Consider the following 24,799-nt stretch of genomic DNA (forward strand, 5'->3'; position numbering starts at 1 on the left):
GTCAGCACCACCCTGCGGGGACGGCTGCGAGTCCGCGCCCGAGCGCCCCAGGCAGCCCCGCCCACCTAGCTGCCGCCACCCGAGGGACGGAGCCCAGGGAGCCAACACCCTGCCCAGGTCTCGCCCCACGGCGGGCCCCGCCTGCTTCCACGAAGCAGGTCCAGAGACCACCCCCACTCCGGCCTCCTCGCCCTAGACCCCCTAAGGACACACACCCAGGATGGGTGACAGGACCGATGGCAGACACACGGACATTCAGGGCCAGCAGCATCCGCACCTTTATCCGCACTATAGGCTGGGCTGGGCACAGCGCGCCTGGCCCGGGGGACACCACTGTATCACTATAAAACCCAGAGGAAACAAGGAACAAGTGCAAGTCCGGGGGGAGGGGCCAATGTCACGCAGAGAGGTCACTGTTATCAAAACGCTCCTGGTCGTACACTTCAGCCACCACCTTGCGGCCAGCAAACCAGCGCCCATTGAGAGCCTGGATGGCCTTATGAGTCTCGGAGGCTATGGAAAACTCCACAAAGATCTTGACAATGATTTCCGCATCTTCCTCCTCGCCTTGTTTCTCTTGGTAGATGATGACGCGGTTCACGGCCCCGAACTTGCCACACTCCTCTGTCACCTCCCCTTCCAGGTCATCATCGATGTCCTTGGGGTCCACCATGTTGCGCAGAACCATCACTGTGGACTGTGGGGCCGGGGCAAGCGGAAACAGCTGAGTGCTGTGGCCCTGCTCCCTACCTCCCCCACCTCCCCGCTGGCCACCACCCCACCCCTCCGCCTACCTCCTGTTTGCGGAGCAGCTTCTGCATCACCATGTGGCGGGCGCTGCTGCCCGAGATGCTCATGTGCTCCTGCTCGCTCAGCATCTCTGGCCGCTCTGACTCGGGAAACAACTCCTCTTCTTCCTTCTCCTTCTTGGGCTCCAGGAGACCCAGCGTCGGAGGGCTGGCCAGGATGGGGTTCACCACTCCCACTGAGGGGATGGTGACCGGAATAGGAGGACGGGCTGGGGTCACACCTGCAGGAAAACCACTCAGGTCCATCAGTCACTCCCTACCACCCCCCTTCCCAGAAAGGCACAGAACTGACCAGCCATGGCCTGCCCTGGGCTCAGAGGGTTGCGGCCAGACCAACAGGGCCAGGCAGCTGAGGGCAGCGAGCCTAGAGATGCCAGGACAGGAGAGGAAAGGATCTGGTACCACTTAGACTCACCTGTGATGACTCCAGGTGCCTGGGCAGCCATGACAGCCTGGGGCAAAGTCCCCAGGGGCTGGGCCAGGGTCAGTGCTGGGGACACCAGTCCAGGTGTGCCCAGGGTACCCAACACTGCTGCTCCGGCCACTGCTTCCTGCAACCCAAAAGGTCACCATGCTCAGTCCCTGGCCTGGCTACTCAAGACCACCTTGAATCAGTCTCCAAGGAATCAGGGGCCGGCCCACCCACCCTCAAGCTGACACAGATGTGTGGGCCCTCACCTGAGCTGTGATCTTGGCAGTGGCTGCAGCAGCTGCCACAGCAGCGGCAGGTGGGAGGCCTCCAGGCGTGGCCGGTGTGAGTAGGGGCATGGGCGGTGTGACGGCCTTGCCCACCCGCAAGTACTGACCACCGAGATCAAAGAGGTTCATGGAGGACACAGCATCTTGGGACGACTGGGCCTTCTCGTACTCTGTGGGCAGGAGTAGCAGTGAGCAGGGCCAGCCCCAGCCTCAGGTGGCCCCCATCCCGTCTCAGCCGCCCCAGCTCACCAATGAAGCCATAGCCCTTGTGCTTGCCAGTTGTGGGGTCCCGGGCCAGTGTGCAAGACTTGATCTTGCCAAAAGCCTCAAACACACTCTTAATGTCATCGTCTGAGAGGTCCTGGTGCACAGAGGCCACGTAGATGCGGTTGAAGGCCCGTGCCTCCTCAGCCAGCTGGTCTATGATGGGCTGGGCCTGCCCTATGTTGCTGGGTCTGCCCACCTGGGGAAGAGTGGGTGAGATGGAGAGACCTGTCAACCCAGGCCCGGCCACAAAAGACTTCTATGGAGGGGCAGCCCTGCACACCTGTGGGATCAAGGCCTTGGCTCCCCGCCTCACCTTGATATTCCTGCCCCCCAGCATCACCGAGTTCATCTGCTCCAAGGCCAGCTGTGCAGCTTCAGGGACCTCATACTCCACGAAGGCAAAACCCTAGACACAAGCACACACCTGTCAGGCTGCACGAGCCCAGGGGTGGGGGCAAGCCCTAAGTGGCCAGGGCAGACCAAACCTGCTGACCTTGTGCTTCATGGTGACAGAGTCCCAGGACATGTCGATGCTCTTGATGGGACCAAAAGGGGCAAAGGCCTGGCGGATGGTGTCCTCCCCCAGCTCGTAGTAGATTGAGCCCACGTAGACACGGCACATGATGGCCAGCGCCCGCTGCCGCTGAGCCGCCATCTGCAGCAGGACAGAGGGGAGAGAACCGCTGGCTCGTCAGGGGCGGCAGGAGGCTGGGCAGCCCACTCCCCTCCTGGCCCACCCACTCAGCCCTGCTGTGGGTAGGGCTCCTCACATGGCAGGGAGGTGCGGGCTCCATCCCTGCAGTCAGGGTGAGGGGGTCGCAGGACCCTGCCACCCAAAGAAGGCAGGCCAGGCCCAGCGGCAGGACAGGACGCACCCCAGCCCGCCAAGGTCCCAGGCAGACTGTGGCAGCAAAGTCGACAGATGGTCAGGAGGCAGGGCTGCGCGCCCTCCCACCCAGACCACCCCTCCAGTCTGGGGGCTGGGTATCCCAGGCTGGGCTGGGAGTTCCTCCCACTGTCCCAGCCAAGGACCACGACAGAAGAGGGAAGGAGGAGCCATCCAAGCTGGAGGGACCCACTGGTTTGGTGGCCAGAAGAGAGGAGGTCAGAAGACAGGGCAGCCACTGCCCAGAAGAGACCCCAGGGGAGGAGCTGAGGAGCCAGATGGGGGCTCCCTGAAGAAAGAACGAGGAGCAGCTGCTCATGCGGGGTCAACTCCGGTAGGGGCTCATGCTGCGCCTTCCCAGTACCCTGCAACTCCTCACAAAGGAGCTGCCTGGAGCCCGTGCCCACAGCCGAGCGTGGGCCCAGGCGAGACCACTGGCCTGGCCCCCGGGGGCACCATGAGGTAGCAGAGACCCTAAGAGAAGCCTTCAGGCTCCTTGGAGCTGGTGAGGTGACAGGCCTAGCTGGTCCAGGGCCTTGGCTGTGAGCTTGGCTATTATGCTGAGGGACCTCCCCACACCCTCAGGGACGGGTTCTCGCCCCTGCCACCTCACAGGAGACGTGCCAGGCTGGGGACTTCCAGAGCCACACGCAGTGGACCACAGGGAGACTGTGGGCCAGGGCAGGCAAAGCAGGCAGCTGGAGCCAGGCCCTGCCCCTCTCCACACAAAGCCTTGTGGCCAGAGACCAGTTTCCCTCTTTAGACATCAGCAGGCCTAATGCAGGCTGAACCTCCCTATCCCATGGAGAGGAGCCTGGAAGCATCTCTCCACATCAAGGGACTTCCCAAGGTGAGACATCTTCCTTCAAACTAGGCATTCCCTGAAAATGAGACTGTGTTCTCCTTAAACTGGGCCCCCTAACAGACCTCAGGCTCCCCACTCAGAGCAAGCCCCCCAAAGGTGGAATCACAACCCCCTCAGTCAGCAGGCTCCCCAGACACAAGACCAGGCTTGTCCCTCAGGTCATGTTCCCCCAAGACAGGGCTGTGTCTCCTTTTCAGTGTGGGGCCCCACCCCCAGGCAGGTCAAGAGCTCTCTCCCTGACCAGACCCCCAGCCCAGATTCCCATTCAGATGCTTCCCAGAGAGAACAAGGCGTGTGTTGCCCCATGGGAGCCACACACACAGGGATGCCCCCTCTGAATAGAGGCTCCCAGAGAAGGGGCCACATCTTCCCCTCAGGATCCCCGAGATGGGGCCTGGCCTCCTCCTGAGCCTGCCTCTGGGGGAAGGGAGGGGCACCTCCTTCCCGGACTCCTTTGCCCACCACAGCGAAGGCCATAGCCGTGGCCCCTGCCTCCTTCGCCCTGGCTGCATGGCCTCTGCCCCTTGCTGACAGCCAGGCACAAGGCCCTGCTTGCCCTTCCCTTGCTCGCTTGGGTCCCCCCACCCCCACCCCATCCATCCATCCTCCCTCCAGGGTCTGATGGGGCCATGAGTTAGGACCCCTCTCTCCTCAGGGGCCTGACCCCAACCCAAGAGCCAGGCAGCCTGGAGACTGACGGGGCTGGAGGCCGTAGGCGCACCCCGTGCGTGCAGGCGGCGTGGGCACAGACGGGCCTGGTGCCGGCAGCTACCCGCCCTGGCCGGCTGCCCTCCGCAGTTACCTGGCCGATTAGTTTTAAGGTGGGCCCTCAGAGCAGATGGAGGCCTCCCCAGGGGCGGTCCCGGGTGGGTGCCCACACCACTGGCCCCACCACGCCTGGCGCTCTGCTGCGCTCGTCCAGAGCTGGCGGGCAGGGCCGGCCAGGGGAGCAAGGTCCCCAGCACGTGGGCTGCACTGCCCCCCTCTAGCCCTGACTAAGGACATGAGCCCCGGAAGAAGTGAGCATTTCTATTGACCGATTGCAAAGGTGAGAGAGGATCTCCAAAGCCCATTGTCACTGCTGCCATCTGAAAGACAGTAAAGACAGAGTTCAGTCTGTTGGAGCCGAGCAGTCTCCCGCTCTCGTCAACACCTCACGCAGACAGCGGCAAGGCCCGGAGTCCCCGCCCTGCCAGGGAGGCCGCCTGCCTTCCCACACTGCCGGCCGCCGGCACCTGCCCAGGGGGGCCGCAGCGCCCCATGTGCCCCGCCCTGCAGCCTTGCAGCTGGGCTGGCCGGGGCAGAAAGGAAGGGAGGGAGGGAGGAAGGGAGGGAGGGAGGAGGGCAGTGGAGCGCAGTGTACAGCCAGGACAACTCCTGGCAGCGTGAATGTCTGAGGGCTGGGCGGGGGGCGTGAGGCTCAAGGCCCAGGAACCTGTCGGCCTCACACCGGCCTCTTCCCACGAAGGTATCGCAGCCTCCGGCCACAGGCCTAAAGCAGGGCCCCAGGGCAGGTGCCTCTAGACTGTCCCCTCAGTCCTGGGGCTGAGCCCAGGTGGTCTGGACTCACTGCAGGGGTGAGGGCCTGAGCAGTCTTATCCAGGCCACGGGGGCAGGGAGGTCCACGCCCTGCATGCTGCCACCATCAGCTGCGCACAGCTGGGGCGGGAAGCACGGGGGAGACCAGAGGCCACAGTGTGAAGACCAGCAAGGGGAACAGGATAGAGCTACAGCCAAGCAGCCAAGAAAGGGGCTGCGGCGCTTTAGGGGCTCCAGCGAGCAACAGGTGGGAAAGGCTGGGCCACTCGTGCCTCAGAGAGGACCCCGGGGGTCCCGAGCATGAGTCTGAGAATCGGAGTACTGTAACAGCTTGCGGGGATGACCGCAGGCACAGGAGGAGGAAGAGCGTGAAGAGGAGGAGATGGTGGTGGTGGTGGGGAGGGCGGTGGAGGCTCCGGCTGGGGCTCACCTGCAGGTTGGTGAGCTGCTGCTGCTGGTGCGCGATGGTCTGCTTCACCAGCACGCTCTTGATGCTCTGCTCCATGGCGTACTTCTTGGCCTGAGAGAGGTGGCAGTGAGGAGCACTGGGGGCCCGGCCCATGGGAGACAGGCCTGCCCCGCACCCTGCCCCTGCCCCCAGTTGACTGGCCCACACCTGCAGTGCCCTGGGAGGTCCGTGCTCACCTTCTGAAGGGCCTCCTGCTGCTCGGGCGTCAGGGGAGGCAGCCCCAGCTTGGCGGCTGTGCTCTGCCCGTTCTCCATCTTGATGGAGTCTGTGCCCTGGTAGGGGAGCAGGAGAATCTGTCAACAGCAAGCTCAAGTTCTCCTTCACATGGCCCCAGGAGTGCCACCCCACCTGTCTCCCAAACACTGCACACGGGCTCTGGCCCAGCCCCTTCCCAGAGAGACAGGGCCTTAGCACAGACTATCCTCTGCCTGGCCTGGACTCAGGCCTGCCCTTCTGACATTGCTGTCCCCAGCCCAGGCTGCTGTCTCCCCCAGGACCCATGGGGTAGAACACAGACAGAGGCAAGAAGGTGCCCTGGAAGCCCTGGGCCAACCTGAGCAGTTGTGGGGCCCAGGCCACAGTGGCCTCCTCGGGCGCCACCAAGATAAACAGCTGGAGGCAGGAAAGGGGTCCGGCCCCTTGTTGTCAGTCTGACTCCAGAGCTGCTATCGCATGCCCTGCAGGAGGGCCAGCCTCAGCTGTCCTCCAAGGCAGGAAGGCAGGAGAAAAGGGCCAGGGCTCTCTGGACATTCCGGGACTCCTTGCTCCCAGGCTCCTCTGGGATTCCTCACAGTCCCTGCCACAGACACAGGCTCAGCTTCCCTGGAGTTTCAAGGGGCCATCCAAGGAGCAAATACAAGGGCCTCTCTCCCTACAGTGTTCTCCCGCCCCCCCCACCCCCAGTCCCCGCAGGCGCTGTGCACACCTCCCAGAGAACACAGGCCTCTCTCGGGCCACATGAGCCCTGCAGAGGGCTCCAGCTCACTCACACACACTCTTGCATGTGCTGTGCCTGGCCCACTGGGAGAAGCCAGGAGCAGACCCACCGGCGCCCCAGCCAGGTGGGCCTGGGGACCAGGAGGCCCTTGGGCAATCACAGCCACTGCAGACCCAAGCTGATGCCAACCAGGACTATGTTTACATCCCTTCTGTCAAAATCCATCTCTAAGCTTTTTGCAGAGGGAAGAACGCAGCTGCGTGGCAGGGAGGCATGGCCAGCAGGCCCAGCAGAGTCGGGGTGGGCAGACAGCATGCCTGCGCCTGTCCCCCAGCTCGGCAAGCACAAAGACCACTGGCCTACCAACTGGGCCCTCCCAGACTTCCAGATGCAGCCTTGAGGGACAGCAGAGAAGAGAGAAGGGTTCCCAGCAAGGACAGAGCAAGGACAGAGGGACACAGGAGGCAGGAAGGGACAAGGCTGGCCTAAGCCCCAAGAACCCCTTCCTGCTTGCCAAGTGCTGGGATGCTGGCCCAGGCTCAAAGGGCAAGAAGCCCTGGAGACCCCTCCCCAGGCAACTGGAGCCCCAGCCAGTCCCTGAAGGTCAAAGGCTGGCTGTGGGTGGCACCAGGTGCCCCAGTCCAGCTCACACTAGACCTGTCCTTGCCACCCTCACAGCTGGCCCCAAGCCCATTCCTCCTTAGTGGGAAAGAGGGCCCAAGAGCCAGAGGCTGGGACTTGAGAGACAGGCTGTCACCATGGTAATCAATGCCAATCCCCTCAACCCCCAGACACTTTTCAATCTCCTCTTTGTCTTGGTAAACAAAAGGCCCTTCTCCCACCAACCAATGGTGGGCTGGGCGCCAGCCAAGGGCCAGGGAGCACCAGCCCCCACATCTCCCAGGATCCAGGCTGCATACCATGTCCCAGTCCCACCCCCTAAGCGTGCCTGGGGGACCAAGAGGAGGGCCCAGCCCCAAGAGGCCTCCCAGGCCACCTTGCTGAGGCCCCGCTGGAATGCTCTGGAGGCGGGCGCTGCCATGGAGAAGCACAAAGAACCGACTACACAGCCCCAGGCCCAGCTCCACCTCCGAGAGGACCCGCTCCCAAGGCTGGGCCATCGAACAGGCCAAGACCCACCCGCAGCCACTCTGGAGCCTGGGGCGGAAAAAAGACGGGGAGGGCTGAGTCCCAGCCAGACCCGTGCTCTGATGTGCGCGTTGCTTCGTTGTTTTATTTAAAGTAAAACACAGAGGTCTGAAATGAAATCTATATTTCTGGCTCCTAAAGCACTGCACGTTCTAGAAACCTTGGTCCACCCTTCCTGCAAGATGCCTAAGAACGCGTGAGCTCCAGGCCCCGGCATCCCCGCCCGGCCAGACTGGCAACAGGCCCTGCCTGGTGCTTGGAGCAGGGCAGATGCAGAGGGCAAAGGCTGGCTCAGTGGCTGGGTGGGGAGGATGCAGGACTGGCGCAAGGCGAGGGCCGTGGTTCTGCGGGCAGTTGTCTGCCCAGAGGCAGAGAAGGGTTCCCGAGGTTCCTCCTGCCCTGCCCCCAGTCAGCCCTCTCTGGGCCCAGGGACACACAGGCAGGCAGGCGGGCGGGCGGGCCTGAGGGAGAGGATGCTTAAGGTCAGTACCTGTGGAGGTTTCCATTTGTCTCCCGCTGCCACCACTGCCGCCGCCGCCGCCGGCTCGGACCCCCCTCCTTGCTGGCCATTGACCTGCTGCAGGCAGGAAGGAGATGTTTTAACGGACAGGCACACCACCCCACTGCCCAGGCCTGCTCTCCTCCCAAGCTAAGGGCTGAGCTCCTCACAGATAAACAAGGGAGGCCGGGCAAGGATGCATTTCCGACACGACCCCCCAGCCCAAACTGCCCTAGCTTCACACCCGTCAGCACGCCCAGGGAGCTGGTCAGAAGCAGAGCGGAGCCTGGGCTGGGCCAGGGCTGCCAGCAAGTCCAAGCAGGGGCAGGGAGGAGGATAGAGAGCACTGTGCTCCTGTCCCAGGCAAAGAAAGCCATCCTCTCCTGCCAGCAGGCTGGATGGTCAAAGGAACTGGCTGGCTGTCCCCCATGTCCTCCTGAGGCAGCAAGGGTGCCTTCCTGGCAACCTGTACACACCTTGGCCAGCCCACAACTCAGCCCCAGCCCCAGCGCCTTCCACAGGCTCTGGCCAAGCCCAGGTCCCAGTTCTCTCCTGAAGACACTTTTAAGCAGCATGGTGGGCAGGGGTCTGGACACGCAGGCCTCCCTTCCCTGGCAACCCGTACACACCTTGGCCAGCCCACAACTCAGCCCCAGCCCCAGCGCCTTCCACAGGCTCTGGCCAAGCCCAGGTCCCAGTTCTCTCCTGAAGACACTTTTAAGCAGCATGGTGGGCAGGGGTCTGGACACACAGGCCTCCCTTCCCTGGCAACAGAACCGTCCAGAGCAGTCTCCCAGGAGGACGGCCAAGAACTTGGCCTCTGCGCTGGGAAAAACCCACACCTAAAGGGGCACAGAAGGGAGTAGCAGCTCCACAATGGTCTTGAGGGATGGCAGGGCAAAGGCAGGCCATGGGCAGGAGACGGGTAACGTTGTGGGGGTCAGGAGATGGTGGAAGGGTCTTGAGACCTACTCTACCTTCTTGCACAACAAGAACCAAGGCAGCATGCAGTCAACCCGCTCCCAGCTCAAGGATGAGACCCACAGTATCTAAGGACAGAAGAGATCAGTGTGCCCACCCTTGGAGCCATGTGCGCAAAGCCAGAGGCTGGGCTGACCCACCAGAGCGTCCCAGGTCCTCCAGCCTCCAGAGGAGGGGCAGCAGCACAAGCCCAGCTGCACTGGGGAAGGCCAACCCAGCCCGTGCCAGGAGCTAATCCCGATGCTGCCGGCACCGGTGTGCTCTAAATGCCCAACTCAGCCCCACACTGCCTAGACACCGTACCTCGGAAACAATGGCCCCTCCCACTGCATGCACAGCCAGAGGAGAGGCTGCCTCTTCTTTTTTTTGAGACAGGGTCTGGCTCTGTCGCCCAGGCTGGAGTGCAGTGGTGCAACCACAGCTCACTGCAACCTCCACCTCCTGTGACTACAGGCATGTGCCACCACACGCAGCTAATTTTTGTATTTTTGGTAGAGATGGGGGTCTCCATGTTGCCCAAGCTGGTCTCAAACAATCCACCTATCTCAACCTCCAAAGTGCTGGCACTACAGGCGTGGTCCACTGTGCCAGCCAAGGCTGCCTCTCACTGCCCACAGGAAGAGATCACTTCAGGTCATCTCCAGATACCCGTGAACAGGGTGAACGGAGGGGCACTTTCGTAACTTCCTGCTCCCCCAAATCACTGCACTAACCAACAAGTGAACCACACAACAGTGCTGACAGTGGGATGTGGCTCAGAAAACTTTTTCTTGGGAAGAGCTGGCCCACCGCTGCCTTCTACACAGGACATCCCACGCCATTCCTGGCAGATGGAAGTTCCTACCTGCATGGAGCTTAGGGTTCTGTGCTAACCAGACGCTGGGAAAGGTTGGAGGAAAGTGGTGTTTATAATCGCAGCTAGTCACGTACTGCCATCTTTAGGCAATGAAAATGGCGGCTTTATGGTCAGGATGCCCCCCAGCACCAGGCAGCAGTGCTCGGAGGAATGGGAAGCCCCTTTGAGGGGTGGTGCAGCAGAGGGGCTCTGAGGTGCCAACTCTGGGACCGCCTTTCCTCAGCCCAGAGCAACGAGGAGTATTTCCATCAGAAAACAAGAAGAGCAATGTAGGGGCTGGACGTGGTGGCTCACACCTGTAACTCCAGCACTTTGGAGACCGATGTAGGAGGATCACTTGAGACCAGCCTGGGTAACATAGCAAGATGCCATCTCTATGAAAAAAAAAATTTTTTTAAGTAATGTGTCCAGACACAGTGACTCATGCCTGTAATCCCAACACTTTGGGAGACCAAGGCAGATGGATTGCTTGAGGTCAGGAGTTGAAGACCAGCCTGGCCAACGTGGTGAAACCCTATCTCTACTAAAAATACAAAAATCAGCTGGGCATGGTGGCGGGCACCTGTAATCCCAGCTACTGGGGAGGCTGAGGTGCTACCATGAATTGCCTGAACCCAGGAGGCGGAGGTTGCAGTGAGCCGGGATCACCCACTGCACTCCAACCTGGGCGATAAAGCGAAACTCCGTCTCAAAAAGTAATGTGGAGCGAATGACCGAAGGTCCCAAGGCTTCAGGCTCCTCAGCTGGGAAGGGGGACAGCCTGTCTCCTAGGGCTACTGTGAAGATTTAGTCAAATCCCGGCACCCCCCCACCCCTCCGCCTAACCCCACAACCTGCAGTCCCTGCACATGAAAAGCAGCAAAGCAAGCCACAGGTTCCAGCAATCGTCAGTATTGTTAACATCTAGCGTCAGATACCCAGGGCAGAGCTGGCTGCAGGACACTGCTTTCTATCTGTCAGTTCCCTTCACACAATGAACACTGCTTACTGCATGCCCAGGCTCCACACTGAGCACTGCAGAGGCAGCAGAAACAAGACAAGAGAGAAGGATATCTCTCTCAGGAGCCTGGTGTCAGCTGCCAGCAAAGAATGCTGAAATCAAAGATGACTTCTGTGTGTACTAAGCAAGCACAGGATAAGAAAGAAGTGGCTATGAGATGTGCCAGGCCACGGCATCCAGGGGGCCTACGAGGTGACATTGCAGGCTGGGACCTACAGAAGAAAGTAACTGGAACCCCAAGGGTGATGACCCCAAATGAAAGCCGTTTGGGCTGTCAGTGAAGTGAATAATGGAGCCACGTGCCAAAGTGAAAAGATGCACCCAGAAGACCTACCCTTGCTGCGAAGAGGCAGCCGGCCTCATTCTGCAGCCACCAGGCAGAAGCCCATGGGAGGGGAGGCCCTTCTGCATCTTCCGGCTTCTTCTCCACCAGGCCACTGTCTATAAGTTCAGCTGCTCCATTCAACCTCCCATAAGAGCCGAAGCAGCATGAGACAGAGGGCAGGCTCTCATCACTGTGCCCAACCAGGATGGTGGGGAACAGATAACCCTTCTAGAAGCCTTTCCAACTCAGTGATGAAAAGAGGAATGGGTTAGACCACAGGCTACAGCTCATTCCTGGAGCCTGATGCAATGAAAAAGCATGTATTAACCCCAACAGAATTGGGATGGCAACAAACACCCCAACTGAGAACCTGTTCATGGCGTCAGTTATGACCCACGTCCAACTCAACAATGACACCAACTATCTGGCACCATGCCACAGCAGACCTGAGCCCCCATTTAACCCTCATGAGCACAAGGCGCTGTTCTGCGGATGCTTGGGGAGTGAGGCATCCATTCTCCTCCTCCACCTTGCCAGGTGTCCAGTCCTTGTCTCTGAGCCTCCTCCTCCTTCACCATCAACTCTCTGCTTCCTGGAGACAGTCACCAGGTTCTTAACCTTACTTCCTTTCCCTCTGGAGTGCCCCTCAAAGATAACTTACTCCCGTGGCTTCAAGAGAAAAGACATGATAGAAAAAGTGGAGTCAGCCAGCCCTGTGAATCACACACTAGGCTGCCCTCGCAAGCTACGTATCTTGTGCAAATGCCTCTCTCCCCCTATTATGGGGCCTGGCAATGGCAGTCTAAGGACAGTCCCTGGTCCTGTCAGTCCAGCCTTCAGCCACTTGCTCAAGTTGTCTTCTCAAACAGACCTTATCCCATCCCGCTGGATGTGGGCTGGGGGGAGAGTGGCAAGTAATAAATGGGTAAACTGTGGCTAAGAGAGATCCAAAACGGGATTAAGTCCTATAAGCTAAGTGGTAAGGAAAAAAACCAGACTTCATCGCGCATGTGTTGTGTGCATGGATGTTCTCCCCCTACGTTAATAACGCCTGCCCTGCCCGGGGAGGTGGGCACTGAGCAGAGCAGGGGACGACTCACTCCTCTGGATGCCCACGCAGTTCCCTCGGGCGCCCAGCAAATGGTACCCTGGGTGGGAACTTACTTCAGGTGGGCACCAGACCTCCGACTGCCTGTCTGGTTCCCCATTGTGTCCCCAAATCCTCCCACAGAGCGATTTCTCAAAAACTGTAGGATGAGAAAGCACGTCCTTCTTTCCCAAGTGGAGACAAGAGAACAGAGATAACCATATCCCTCTACAGCACCGGAAAACGAATTCACAGCTGCAGGCGTAGTGAACCAAGGCCACCCCACGCTCTGAGTTGCAAACCCCTTTCTACAGATCCCGTCCCCTTCTAATCCTATCAACCCGAAGGCCCACGCATCATCCCCAGGAACCCGCTTCCGTCGTGACCACGGCGCACATCCCAGTCGGCAAAGAGAGAACGACGACCCCCGGCTGCCGGACCTAGCGGGTAGGAACGCGACCCCGCTAGGCTCGCCCGCCCGGGCCACATGCAGCGCCCGGGCCCCCGCGCCGCCCCGCCCCGCCGGAAGCTGGGGTCCGCAGACCGGAAGCTGGGGCCGCGAGCCGGCCGCCCGCGCGCACCCGCCCCGCCCCCGCCTCACTTGACCTGGGGACACAAGGGAGTCCGCGCGGGACCTGGGAAGACCGCCGCGTTCTTGGGAGGCCCTCCGCGCCCAGGCTGGGCCTACGACCCGGCCCCGCAAGCTGAGGGCCGCCCGCGTCACGGGGGGCTCACTTACGAGAGCTATGGTCGCCGTCGCCATCTTGCGTCCGTCGCGGCCACCGCGCGCACCACCCACTCCTGCTCCTTCCGCGGTCTCGCGCGATCTGGGCGCCGGCGCACGGAACTCTCGCGAGGAAGGAAGTAAGAACGCGCTTCCGGGGCGGGGAGGGACAGTTAACGCCCGCGGGAGGGGCGACGGAAGGGGCGTGCCCTTGGCCGGGCGAGGGGAGAGGTCCGTGCAACATGGGCGTCCGGGGGCGCGCGCGGCAGTACTCGAGCCGGGCGTATCTCGCCGCGTGGCCGACGCGGGAGCGCGTGGTGGCCTTCGCTGCCCCTCTCCCTTGCGGCCACTACTGAGCTTCTCTTCTCTGCCTTTTTTGGAGAAAACGCCGTCGCGGGCGTCGTCCAGAGGCTCTCCTCCGGGAGGCAGGGGAAGGAGCGGGACCCTCCTGGACTGGAGGATTCTCGGGTGATGAAAGGCCCGTGTGTTTCAGGCTCACGTCGTGAGATGCTTCGTCCCCGCGTCGCGACATCCTTGGGGCCGGGAAGCCTCGTTCAATTGGCAGCCTTTTCTCCTTCCAGGGAACAGATGACCGTAGGTTGGCTGACATCAGTCACTAGGCCCGCAGGCCACAGGCCCCCTTAGTACCTGAACTGGCTTTCATGGCCCAAAGTGTTTATCAGTACTGCCGGGAAAGCTGCCCGTCCTGGACATTTGCCATCTGCTGCACCCAGTCCCGAGACCCCAACTCGGTCATCTGAAGAAGCCACATCTGTAAGCTCAGGCACCTTCAGTGCCTGAGGCCACAAGGCATCCCGGGCAGGCCTCCTTTCAACCCTGGGAACGTTTAGAATTTAATAAAGACACCTCTACTTAAATAGGGCAGCATATTCCCCGCCTTCCTCCTGAAACCCTCTGAAATTATAGGAAAGGGGTTTCATAAAGACAAACCCTGCAAGGGCAAAGAGCTGGAATATTGTAGAGCTGGAGGAAGATGGACAGTGAGAGCTACTCCAGCCCACCCGGCCATGGAGGCCGGTGTCTGAGGGTCGTGGGTGAAAGCACAGCTACAGAAAGGAAACCCCAGACCTCTGTCCATACCCACCGGGGCTGGCAGGCAGTGCAGTGGCTGAGACATGAACTCTGGGAGAGGAGCTCTGAGGCCCTGCTAAAGCAAGGCTCTGTCTGAAAGCCTGGGAGTAAGTGAGACTCTGGGTCCTTGCCTTACCTCCACCCCCTGGGCTGGGTCTGACCACCAACATGCCATCAGCCTCCTCAGAGAGGAAGGCTCCTTTCTGCTGCAGCTCCCAGCTCAAAAGAAAAGACTAGCAGGGCAGCTAGGGGCAGAGGGTTGCCCAGTAGAATGGCCCAGCCAGATCGCTGGCCTTGAAGCTCACCAGGCCATAAGCCCCAGCCACTAAAAGCATCTCATGGTTTTTTTTTTTTTTTTTTTTTTTTGAGGTGGAGTCTCGCTCTGTCACCCAGGCTGGAGGGCAGTGACGCAATCTCGGCTCACCTCAAGCTCCGCCTCCTGGGTTCACGCCATTCTCCTGCCTCAGCCTCCTGAGTAGCTGGGACTACAGGCGCCGCCACCTCGCCCGGCTAATTTTTTGTATTTTTAGTAGAGAGGGGGTTTCACCGTGGTCTTGATCTCCTGACCTTGTGATCCGCCCGCCTCGGCCTCCCAAAGTGCTGGGATTACAGGTGTGAGCCACCGCGCCCGGCCAAAAAGCATCTCATTCTTAAAAGCAACTGGACAGCCCAGGATCACCAGACACCTGAGAAAGAAGAAAAGGGACTCAGAAGAAACAGAGACAATAAAGGAAGCCAAAGAAAAATGAAAACTAAAATGCCATTCTCAGAGATATTAGAGGTATTACAGGCAATAAAAAGGAACTGGGGGCTATAGAGAAAGAACACTCGGGATGAGAACGAGCTCTTAGAAATAAAACATGAGGGGAAAGAGCAATTCAATAGGCTTTTTAAGATGAAGTCTTCCAGAATGTATAATGACAGAACTAGATAGCTGGAAAACAGAATAGCAGTAACACAGGTGGGTGCTCTTAGGGCCAGCCTGGCACACAAGGCCTCCACAATGGAGGGGGTGGATGGGTGGTGGGGGGCTGGTCTGCTACCACCACCAGGGGAAGCCACAGGCACCACCCTCTGGGAACAGCTTCCCTTGACAATAAAGTGCACGCAGGGTGCATGGTGCCCAGCACTGTTCTTATACACATTTACTCATGGGATCCTCACAACCCAGTGCTATGCAATGGGTACAGCTGTTATCCCCATTTTTACTGATGGGCAATGTCACAAGGCAGGGAGCAGCAGAATGGCTCCAGAACCTGTGTTCTTTCCACCACCATGACTGCATCTCAAAAGAGAAGTCCAGGTCAGGCACAGTGGCTCATACCTGCCTTTCCAGCACTTCAGGAGGCTGAGGCAGGAGGATCACTTGGACCCAGGGGTTCAAGACCAGCTTGGGCAATATAGCGAGGCCACATCTCTACAAAAAATAATTTTAAAAAACCAGCTGGGCATGGTGGCACAGGCCTGTAGTCCTAGCTAGTAGGGAGGCTAAGGTGGGAGCATTGCTGGAGCCCAGAAGGTGGAGGTTGCAGTGCCCTGTGATCATACCACTGCACTCCAGCCTGGGTGACGGAGCCAAATCCTGTCTCAAAAAACAAAAACAAAAAATAAAAACCCAAAAAACAGAAACCCAACATCTAAATTGTCCAGAAAATAAGGAAACGAGAGAAATCAACAAAGAGATAAATCACGAAAATTTCCTAGAACCAGAGAGTCATGTTTCCTGAACAGTGGGTGAAAGGCAAGTTGTATATCAAGACAAATCATTGAAAATTGTCGAAGTAATGGGGCAAAGAATAAAACAGAAGAGATCATAGGTAAAGAGTCAGAATTCAGAAAGGCACAAGCGTTCTCAGAACTAGAAGAAAATGACACGATACCCTCAAAATCCTGGGAATAAATGATTTTCAACCAAGCCAAGCTTTTTGTAACTAGTCACACTGTCAAGCATATGTGAGGTTAGCATAAAGACAAACAGGTAAAGACTCCGCAACTTCCTATGCACCCTCTCAGGAAACTTGGAGGATGGTCCTTCTCAAACAGAGCAAATGAAGGAAAAGGAAAGCATTCCAGGACACTGGTGAAGAGTTAACCCATGCTGACAACTGGACCATAAGTCCAAGAACAAGTAGCCTGGGCAGGGGGCTTGCATAGTGGGGGCTCCAGGAAAAGAAGAAACTGAGCAGTCAGTTATGTGATGAGTCCTAAGCTGTGAGAGGATGCTCATGCTTTTGCAGGAAAGTCTAAAGATGAATCGATGACAAACACATAGAGAAAACCAGGCAAACAAAAAATAGGCAATTATTAACTCCAGGGAAAACAAAAAGTTGTGCAAGAAATGCCATCCTAGAACACCCTGTTCTCTCCTGTGGCGTGTGGTAATGAAGCTGTAATAACACCCATGCAGCTGTGATGCCCGTCACACTAGAACGATGCCGCATCAGGAGATTGAGGCGGGTGACCACCCTCCTCCCAGAGGATGCTGGCTGGGGACACCTAATGTGAAACAACTAATAAACAGAACTAAAAGCTCATGATTTTGAAAAACATGGATTTCAAATGCCTGAAGAAACAGTTAAGAGAGTTGAATTTGGAGAGGATGAGAGTAGGAGCCTGCCTTTATTATTTATCATTGGCCTCAAAAAACAAACAAACAAACAAAAAAAACCCATTCTACTTTAAAAACAATACACATAAAATTCTGAAAAGATAAAAGGAAGAATTCAACAGAGACATGATTAAGTGCAGCAATGGTAGTATTGATGCTTTTAAGTTCAGTTTAATCAGTAGTACAATGTTATGTGTTTGCCACTGAAACCATTTAGGACCGTGAGTAATCAGACAGTTTTACATGAGGGTTTCCATCTAGGATATGGAGATTATTTTAGATTACTAATTTTGAGTTGGAAGTTGTGAGAATTAGAATAATTTTGTAAATAGTATTGGAATATTTAAGATAACTGAGATTCACTATTTTGCACATTTAATTTATTTGATATTCGTTAGTAAGTCTTGCTTTGGTTTTTGGTTGGGGTGCTGTGGTCAGCAGAATGCCACCCTTCCCCAACAAAAGAGTTTCCTTCCTTAATCCCTGGAACCAGTGAATGTTAGTTTACATGGCAAAATGTGTCCTGCAGATGTGTTTAATATTAAAAACCTTGAGGAGGGAGACTATCCTGTGTTATCTGGCTGGGCCCAACCTAATCTCATGAGTCCTTAGGGACAACCTTTCCTGTCTGCAGAGAACCAGAGAAATGTTTCGTGATACAGACTGAAACTGCTAGCTTTGAAGATGGAGGAGGAGGCCAAGAGCCAAGGAATGTAGGCAGCCTCTACAAGCTGGAAGTGGCCTTAGTTTACAGCCAGCAAGAAAGTGGGGACCTTGGCCCTGCCACTGAAAGGATGTGGATTCTGCCAGCAGCCTGAAGAAGCCGGAGACAGAGTCTCCCCTAGAACCTCCAGGAAGGAAGGCAGCCTGCCAGCCTTGATTCTAGTCCAGTGAGACCTGTAGTCAGACTTCCAGCCTACAGAATTGCAATACATTTGTGTTGTTCTAAGCCACTAAGTTTGTGGTAAATTTTACAGCAGCAGTATAGAACTAATACAGTGGTGTGCCTTTCTGGTTTGACATTTGAAATGCTTTTAAAAAGGCATGATTGTGCTAAATTTATACATACAATTTAAAATGTTTAAGGCTATTTCACTAAGTTTGGAATTGGAGGAGAGGCAAGCCAAGAATCAAGAGGCCAGGAAGGCAGGGGTAGAATCCATGGGGGCATAGAAACCTCTAAGACTGAGCCAGGAGTGCAGTGGGAGAGAGGCAGGGAGCCAGGAGCTGACATCCTCAGAGGCCCAGGGAGCAGCTGCCCCAGGGAGGAGGTGCGGGAGGTAACATGGAGGGGTGTGAATCTGAGGAGCAGAGAGGATGTGGGGGCCCTGACCCCTCCAGGCCAGGGGATGCAGGAGAGAAAAAGCCCATTGGAAGGGCTGCAGTGGCCAGAGGAGATCTGTAGAGGGGCTGCAGGTTCTGGTCTCAGGGTGGGTAAGGGTCAAAGAGGTGGCTCCAGGGCAGAGCTGCGTGGGACCAGGGGCTTTGCTGATGACAGCCTCAACTCCAGACCTCTCTGTGGTCTGTTTCTCCTGCCAGGTCCCTGTTGTGCCCAGTGCCATGCCTGACACCTGCAGGTGTGTCACTGCTGGCTTGCTGTGCGGGCTCCTTGTGTGGGTCTATGGTGCCAGCCGGGGATGGCTGCTCTCCCAGACCCCATGGAGCAGTTCCCTGGGCAGAGGTCTGTCCAGGGCTGACCCTCACCCCCAAACCCCAGAGCTGGGGCTCCCTGCAGGGCAGCCTCCTGCATGCTGAGCAGGCAGTGGCCCTGGCCAGGCAGCTTGGGTAGGAACTCAGGGTGGAGAATGGAGGATATGGGAAGGGGTCCTGGGGGCAACCCTGAACCTAAGGACCTGGGAGGCCTAACGGCTCCCCCACACCCACCCCCCACCCCCGCGGCGCCCGAGGCAGGGTCAGCCCCACTCTCAGGAGGCGGGGGTTTCTTCACCACCAGGGCCTTTGTGCTCCCAGGCACAAGGAGGAGAGCAGCCCCGCGGTGCTGGGGTCTCCCCAACATGGCCTGCCTGGGCAGCACCCCGGCATGGTCCCCAGGGGCTGGGGTACTAGGTCAGGCCTGGGCCCCACGGTACTTCAGGAAGGTGCTCTCCAGGAAGGCGGCCAGCTTCATCCGGTCGTCCTGTGGAAGGAGGGAGGCATGGGGGACGGAGGGGCACAGCCTGCCCCGCTTGCCCCCTCCGCCAGGCCACGCTGCACCACCCAGCGCACCTCGTGGAGGAAGCCGTAGTGCACAAGCTCCAAGGCAAGGTCCTGAGGGCTGTCCGCTGCGGCAACGGTGTAAGGCGAGGCATGAGGCCGCTGCGCCACCCGCTGCCCGGGGTCACCGCCCGCCGCCCAGGTCCCTTGCCCAGCCTACTTGGGAGCAGGTCGTAGGTCAGCTGCCGGTGCAGCCGGTCCTCCAGCACCAGAAGCAAAGTGAGCTGGGGAGGCGGCGGGGCGTGGTCGGCTGGAGGTTTGGGGGTCTGCCACGCTCCCGCCTTCCCCACAGCAGCGCTGCCCTCCCAGGCCCCGCTCACATGCCAGCGCGCCTTGTCCTCGCTTCTCTCCAGGTTGCACTGCATCTGGATGACCTGCAGCGGCAGAAGGCTGAGACTCACAGACCCAGCAGCGAGACCACATGCTGCGGCCCCAGAGGGGTCAGGAAGGGACAGCAGAGATTGGAAAGGGGGGAATCTCTAAGAAGGGCCCATCTCACTGCTAGTGGCCTAGTGAGCTAAGGAAAGCTTCGAGAAGAGTCGACATTAGGTGCTGGGTACTGAAGGCTGAATAGGAGCTTTCACTGCTGAGAGGACAACTTGAACAAAGAGGGAACTTAAGCATGGGGAAAGGGAGGTTGAGTGGCACGGGACTGCACCGAAGTGCAGGGTGCCTGCAGGACCAGGCCTCCCAGCGCCTGGGCATCAGCTGAGGACTCCCATGATCTCTGGGGGCAGCCAGGAGCAGGCAGTTTGCCTGTTAGGACATAAATTCTGGCTGCACTGCACCAAGAGAGGCCACTGGCCAGGAGGCAGCGCTGCAGGAAAAGTCTGGGGAGACACCAGGACATAGATATCCGGGAATCAGCACAAGGTGGGGGATGGGAGGGTGGGGGGGTGGGGGGAAGAGTGCTGGCAGGGTGGAAGAGCCTGGGCGAGTTCTGGAGGAAGGATGCTTGGAGTAGGTTCAGGGCAGGCAGCAGGATGCAGGGGAGGATCTGAGGGGACAGGGAGCCTCCTGGAAAAGGAGAGTGTCCAGCCTGTCCTACAACCCCCATAATCCCCACAAGGGGGTCAGCCTGGATCTGGTCTCTGGCAGCCAGGAGGAGAGCTGGGCTGTGGGGACGCAGGCCCTGGGAGAAGGAATCTCTTATCAAGCTGTTGGAAGGTCTGAGGGATGGCACTGAGCAGCAAGAGGGGACTCACCTTTCTGGTCTCAGAGTCAAAGGGCTCTGGCGTCGGGGTCTTGGCCTTTTGGGCCTCCTCCGGGGGTGGGGCTAGCACCCGGGGCAGCCCCAGGGGCCGAGTGGCTGCAAAGTTCATCAGTGGGTAGATCCCATTCCTGGAGACACACCGGGGTGGCTGGGGGCTCAGGCCTGACAGCTGCCTGGCCCCCAACCTTACATCAGTTCTTACCTGACATCCTCCAGGAATTTGTCCAGCTCCATGAAGGAGACTTCCGAGTACCTGGCATGGAGGTGGGAGGCACATGAGGGGCTGGCCAGGGGTGCGGGGAGGGGAGGCACGGGGAGGGGAGGTTTCTGGGTGCTGACTGCTCACCGCCACTGCAGCGGAGGCCTGCGGGGCCGGGGAAGCTCCGCCAAGACTGCATGCAGGTCCACGGCCTTGGTCTTCTCCTCCACTACGTTCTCAGGCATGAGGTCTGCAGCCACAGGAGCATCAAGGTGGTGTGCTCAGGCCGTGGGTCCTGCAGGGCCCCTTCCACATCCCAACCTCAGCCTCCCCGGCCACCCCCTGGGCTGGCCTGCTGCTCACACTGGTGCTGGATAAAGCAGTGGGCTGCTAGGAGCTTCAGCGAGTGCACCTCGAAGAGCACGCGGTGGAAGAGGAGGCTGTGGGCAGAGGGCCGGCGGGCAGGGTCCCGGGCCAGGCAGCAAAGGATGAACTCCTGGGGCATGGGGAAGAGAGGCTGGTGGTGTGCAGAGCTCTCTGCTCTGGCCCCACAGTTCGAGGAGAGGTAATCCCTGAGTTCTCCTCGTCCCTCCTCCTCAGGGACATACAGGACATGCAGGGATGCCCGTAGGTAGGAGTCCTGGCAGCAGCCAGGCCAGGACCTGGCCCTCTGGGTTTGAGGACAGCTGGGTTCTGGGATTGGAGCACCATGCTGTGCTTCCCTCAACCTCCCAAAAATCATGGGGAGTAGGAGCCATGATCTTTAAGTCACACCTGCAAGCCGTGGTCTTTTTTTTTTTTTGAGACGGAATCACACTCTGTCGCCCAGGCTGGAGTGCAGTGGCACGATCTCGGCTCACTGCAAGCTCTGCCTCTTGCTACCCATGGTCATTTGATGGGCTCAGCTCAGGACCAGCACTGGAGATGACCTTGCTGGTTCCCCCTCTGTCCACATCCGTGCCCAGCCCGGCTCCAGCTCCCTACCAGCCCCATCCAGGCACCCCCATCTTCTGAGGCCATGGAGTTAAGTCTGGACTCCGAGCAGAGGGGGCTATGGATGCAGCTTCCATCCCATACCTTTTTTTGCATGCTTGGCACCCACCATGTCCCCCCACAAGCAGGAGCCTCATCACCTCCTAGAAGCTTAAAGTCAAGGACTTGAGTGAAGCAGACCCAGGTGCAGATGTTGGCTCCACCACTTACTCTAAAGCCTCAGGCAAAGGACTCATCTCCTCTGAGCCTCAGTTTCTTTATAAAACGGGCATGGTGATAGCAGCCACAGAGGGAGGGTCTCTCTTGCCTTCTTGTCCTTAGAATGTGCTGACCCGTTAGGGCCTTCAGGCCTGGAACCAGTATGTGCTCCCACTGAGGTCCTCTTTGGGGGGTGCAGCCAGCTGGTATACCCCTCAGCTGCACAAACTGTGATGCTCTCCCAGGCCTGCCTGGAGCACCTTGCTGGCCTAGCTGAGCACAGTGAGCCAGCTGGGGAGGGGTAGGGCAAGCTGCTTACCCGCATGTTGGGGTCACTCAGTGAGTGCCTGGCACGAGCAATGGCCTCCTCTGTGACCCGGGTGTCCCCGTTGGCCTGGATCTCCAGCACAGCCATCTGGGGCACAGAGCCAGGTCAGGCATGGGGAAGAGACCACACAGGTGAGCCAGGCAGGGCACAGCTAGGAGGAGGGCAGAGCACAAGGTGGAGGGCGGGGGCAGTACCTCCAGTGCACACATCCCAAAGGAGAAGATGTCCACAGCGGTCCCGTCGGCCACCTCTGAACAGGAGAGAACACAGGACGGGTAGGAGAGAAGCACACAGGGCAGGCACGGGGCGCCCAGACCCAGCGCCACTCACCGCCGTACTCTGGGGGGAAGAAGTGCAGGTTCCGAAGTTCCTCTCGCTCAGCGCGGATGGGGCTTCGGAGATCATGCGGCAGCGCTGTGGAGGGCGTAAAGGCTGAGCAGGCGGGACCTCTCCAGGACCCCATCCCCCAGAGTCTGCACTTACCATTGGAGAAGATTCGGTGCCACACTGCCAAGGGGCGGGAGAAAGAGCGAAGTTAGCTGCTGGGGCATCAGAACTCCTCTGCCCTTGGCTGCAGGCACCTTCCCCTGCCCCGTCCCCCGCCCAGCCCTGCCCCGCCAGCACCAGAGCCGATCTTGATGAGGCCGTTGTGCTGAATGAAGATGGTGTCGCTGGTCAGGTTCCCGTGAATGATCGGGGGGCTGCAGGCGTGCAGGAAGCTGCAGACGTTGGGGAGGGGAGAGTAGGAGGAGCCGGTCAGGAGGCTCTGAAGAGGCGGGGGCTCAGCGGTGCAGCGCCCGGGCCAGCCCAGGCCCTCACCTGAGCGCGGACAGGATCTGCGTGCACCAGCGCTTCCAGGCCTGGCGGCGGACGCACGACTCCGTCGGGTGGGCGCAGGAGAGGCGGCTGGGCCTGCGGAGCCCGCCCCGCATCCTCGCCCAGTCCCTGTCCGAGGCCACTGGGCACCCCCTCACCATCCCAGTCCCCGAGGCTGCCCCAACCCCGTCCTGTCCCCGTGGCTGCCCCAGCCCGCTCCCCATACCCGGGCGTTCATGGCCTTGTGGTTCTTCTTGGTTTTTTTGAGGAATTGCTTGAGGCTGCCTGATGACACGTACTCTGTGATGAAGATGACCTGCAGGGTGTGAGCTCAGGATTTCCACGAGCTGCGCGTTCGTCCCCATGCCCACCCCACCTGGCTGTGGCCTCTGCCTGCCCGGGGCCTCGCCCATAATCACCCTCGCGCAGGCCTCGGAGGTATCCAGCCAATACTTGTGCAACTTCACGATGTTGGGGTGGTCCACCAGCACCAGCTGCTCAAACACAGTCTGGATCTTCTCCTGGGGAGGGAGGATGGTCTCTAGGTGGTCAGCAGGTGGTCACCCAGGCAGGATGAGGAGGGGGCAGCGGCCTCACCTCGTGCGCCGCGAAGGCCTTCCTGTCTCTGAAGTGGAGCTCGTTCCACACCACCTCTACCCCCTCCTCCGTGTCCATGGCTAGGAAGGTGCTCTGAAGCCCTGGCATGTTCCCCTGGTTTACCTGGGGAGTGAATAAGGGGTTATGTGTGCCCTGGTGTGTGTCAGGTTGCGGGTGAGGATTTGGTCCCTGTCCATACCTTTCCAGTGGGCCCAAGCTTGGACTGTAGGCCCTGAGCCACTCTGCGGGAAGGTGGGGGCTTGGAGGGTAGCTGCCCCCAGGAGCCAAGGGCTCCTATCCAAGGGCTGGGCTAAGGGGATTTGGAGCAGGTTTCAAGGGGTCGAGGGGGATCCCCAGGAACCTAGCGGCTGAGTCCAGAGGCATGGGGAGGTGGTCCTAGGAGGAGACTGGCCCTCAGGGAATCCCAGGGCGGGCGCCAGGCCAAAGGGGTCCAGGGGTGGCTGATTCGCTGGCCGCAAGGGACCGTGGAGAGGTTTCCAGGCGCCGCGCGCCGCGCTCTCCCAGCGCCCCCACGCCCCGCGCAGCCTCCAGGCCCCTCCGGCTCTGGGAGGGCGGTGTCACCCCGTGCCCCCGACCCCCGCGCCCACCTCCTCCCGCCGCTTTTGCCAGCGACCACACGGGCTCTCCTCCAGGATGTCGCTCTCGTCCTCGCTCTCGTCCTCCCGCTCCCGCTCCCGGGCCAGCCTCGGCGCCGGTTCCGGGGCCGCCATGGTTCGGCCGGCCCAGGCCACCGCCCTTCGCGTGATCCGCCGCCGGAGCAGCCGCTCCCGGCCCGCCCTGGCCCCGCGCCCAGCAGCCCAGCCTAGATCCGCCGCCGCCGCCGCCGCCGCCGCCGCGAGCCCCAGCCCCGGCTCTGGGAATTGGGAGGGGCGGGCGCGCGGCGGGCGGATGGGGGCCGGAGGCGGAGCCGGCGCGCCGCTCCCGAGCCGCGTGTGCCAGCCCGAGCCAGAGCACCGCTTCCAAGCCAGCTGCCGAACCCCGGCCGCGCCCAGGCCTCGCCCCTTCGGAGGCCCCGCCCCGCGAAGCCCCGCCCCAGGCCCTGTCCCCTCCTCGTCCCCCAAGCCTCCTCCGCGAAGGCCCGCCCCACCTCCGCGAAGCCCCGCCCCGTTTTGGTCCCCGCCCCCGCCAATTCCCAAGGTCCTCCGCGAGGCCCCGCCCCAGGCCCCGCCTCGCCTCCTCGAAGCCCCGCCCCGCGCAGGAGAACCGCCCCCAAATCCCCGCCCCCTTGGAGGTCCCGCCCCGCGGCCACCCGGAGCCTGGAGCAGCCCACTTCTCTCGCGGTTGCTCCCCTAGGATCTGGGGGAAGACTCGGGGCATCTGGGGTCCCCCAAGCCCACGACACCCTCTAGCTGCAGGAGTCCCCGCGGGCTCGAAAGCGGGGCCCCGCTCTCCTGGCCACGTATTCATTCCCCGGCCGACCCCCATGGG

At 59.8% G+C, this 24,799-nt stretch overlaps 2 protein-coding genes and 1 long non-coding RNA gene across 18 annotated transcripts; all 3 read right to left on the reverse strand.

The window, feature by feature from the left end:
• Positions 1-254: 254 nt before the first annotated feature.
• On the reverse strand, positions 255-13,211 carry PUF60 (poly(U) binding splicing factor 60). 10 transcript variants are annotated; one of them, XM_008001832.3, is made up of 12 exons: positions 13,108-13,211; positions 8,111-8,197; positions 5,711-5,806; positions 5,496-5,585; positions 4,564-4,614; positions 2,269-2,430; positions 2,089-2,181; positions 1,758-1,971; positions 1,488-1,678; positions 1,225-1,360; positions 795-1,030; positions 255-697 (listed from the first exon to the last, which is right to left on the reverse strand). In XM_008001832.3, the coding sequence occupies exons 1-12, from the start codon at positions 13,129-13,131 to the stop codon at positions 398-400; spliced, it is 1,680 nt and encodes a 559-aa protein (XP_008000023.1). In that variant the 5' UTR covers positions 13,132-13,211; the 3' UTR covers positions 255-397. The 10 variants fall into 10 exon arrangements, with proteins under 10 accessions (XP_008000023.1, XP_008000017.1, XP_008000021.1 ...); XM_008001826.3 differs by having other exon boundaries at positions 8,111-8,194; positions 13,108-13,193; XM_008001830.3 differs by lacking the exon at positions 13,108-13,211 and adding an exon at positions 11,291-12,749.
• A 269-nt stretch (positions 13,212-13,480) lies between these two features.
• On the reverse strand, positions 13,481-15,377 carry LOC140712257 (uncharacterized). Its single transcript, XR_012093798.1, has 2 exons — positions 14,609-15,377; positions 13,481-13,666 (listed from the first exon to the last, which is right to left on the reverse strand). It is a non-coding gene; the product is annotated as an uncharacterized lncRNA (long non-coding RNA).
• A 1,545-nt stretch (positions 15,378-16,922) lies between these two features.
• NRBP2 (nuclear receptor binding protein 2) lies at positions 16,923-24,353 on the reverse strand. 7 transcript variants are annotated; one of them, XM_008001823.3, is made up of 18 exons: positions 23,959-24,351; positions 23,351-23,473; positions 23,173-23,274; positions 22,980-23,069; positions 22,757-22,797; positions 22,562-22,656; positions 22,421-22,444; positions 22,268-22,351; positions 22,132-22,187; positions 21,929-22,024; positions 20,782-20,914; positions 20,566-20,668; positions 20,422-20,472; positions 20,212-20,347; positions 19,327-19,380; positions 19,167-19,230; positions 19,019-19,074; positions 16,923-18,929 (listed from the first exon to the last, which is right to left on the reverse strand). In XM_008001823.3, the coding sequence occupies exons 1-18, from the start codon at positions 24,079-24,081 to the stop codon at positions 18,861-18,863; spliced, it is 1,500 nt and encodes a 499-aa protein (XP_008000014.3). In that variant the 5' UTR covers positions 24,082-24,351; the 3' UTR covers positions 16,923-18,860. The 7 variants fall into 7 exon arrangements, with proteins under 7 accessions (XP_008000014.3, XP_037855940.2, XP_037855939.2 ...); XM_038000012.2 differs by having other exon boundaries at positions 16,923-19,074; positions 23,959-24,352; XM_038000011.2 differs by having other exon boundaries at positions 19,167-19,380; positions 23,959-24,352.
• Between the last annotated feature and the right edge of the window lie 446 nt (positions 24,354-24,799).

The sequence above is a fragment of the Chlorocebus sabaeus genome, chromosome 8 (genome assembly GCF_047675955.1).
Source record: "Chlorocebus sabaeus isolate Y175 chromosome 8, mChlSab1.0.hap1, whole genome shotgun sequence".
Taxonomy (NCBI): Eukaryota; Metazoa; Chordata; class Mammalia; order Primates; family Cercopithecidae; genus Chlorocebus; species Chlorocebus sabaeus.

Coding starts and splice junctions, on each gene's coding strand:
- PUF60 (XM_008001832.3), bottom strand. CDS start 13,131: ATGGCGACGGCGACCATAGCTCTC. Junction 8,198..13,107: donor CGACGGCGACCATAGCTCTC/GTAAGTGAGCCC, acceptor TCCTGCCTGCAG/CAGGTCAATGGCCAGCAAGG. Junction 1,679..1,757: donor CAAGGGCTATGGCTTCATTG/GTGAGCTGGGGC, acceptor TCCTGCCCACAG/AGTACGAGAAGGCCCAGTCG.
- NRBP2 (XM_038000009.2), bottom strand. CDS start 24,081: ATGGCGGCCCCGGAACCGGCGCCGAGGCTGGCCCGGGAGCGGGAGCGG. Junction 23,275..23,350: donor AGGCCTTCGCGGCGCACGAG/GTGAGGCCGCTG, acceptor CTCCCTCCCCAG/GAGAAGATCCAGACTGTGTT. Junction 20,348..20,421: donor AAATTCCTGGAGGATGTCAG/GTAAGAACTGAT, acceptor GTGTGTCTCCAG/GAATGGGATCTACCCACTGA.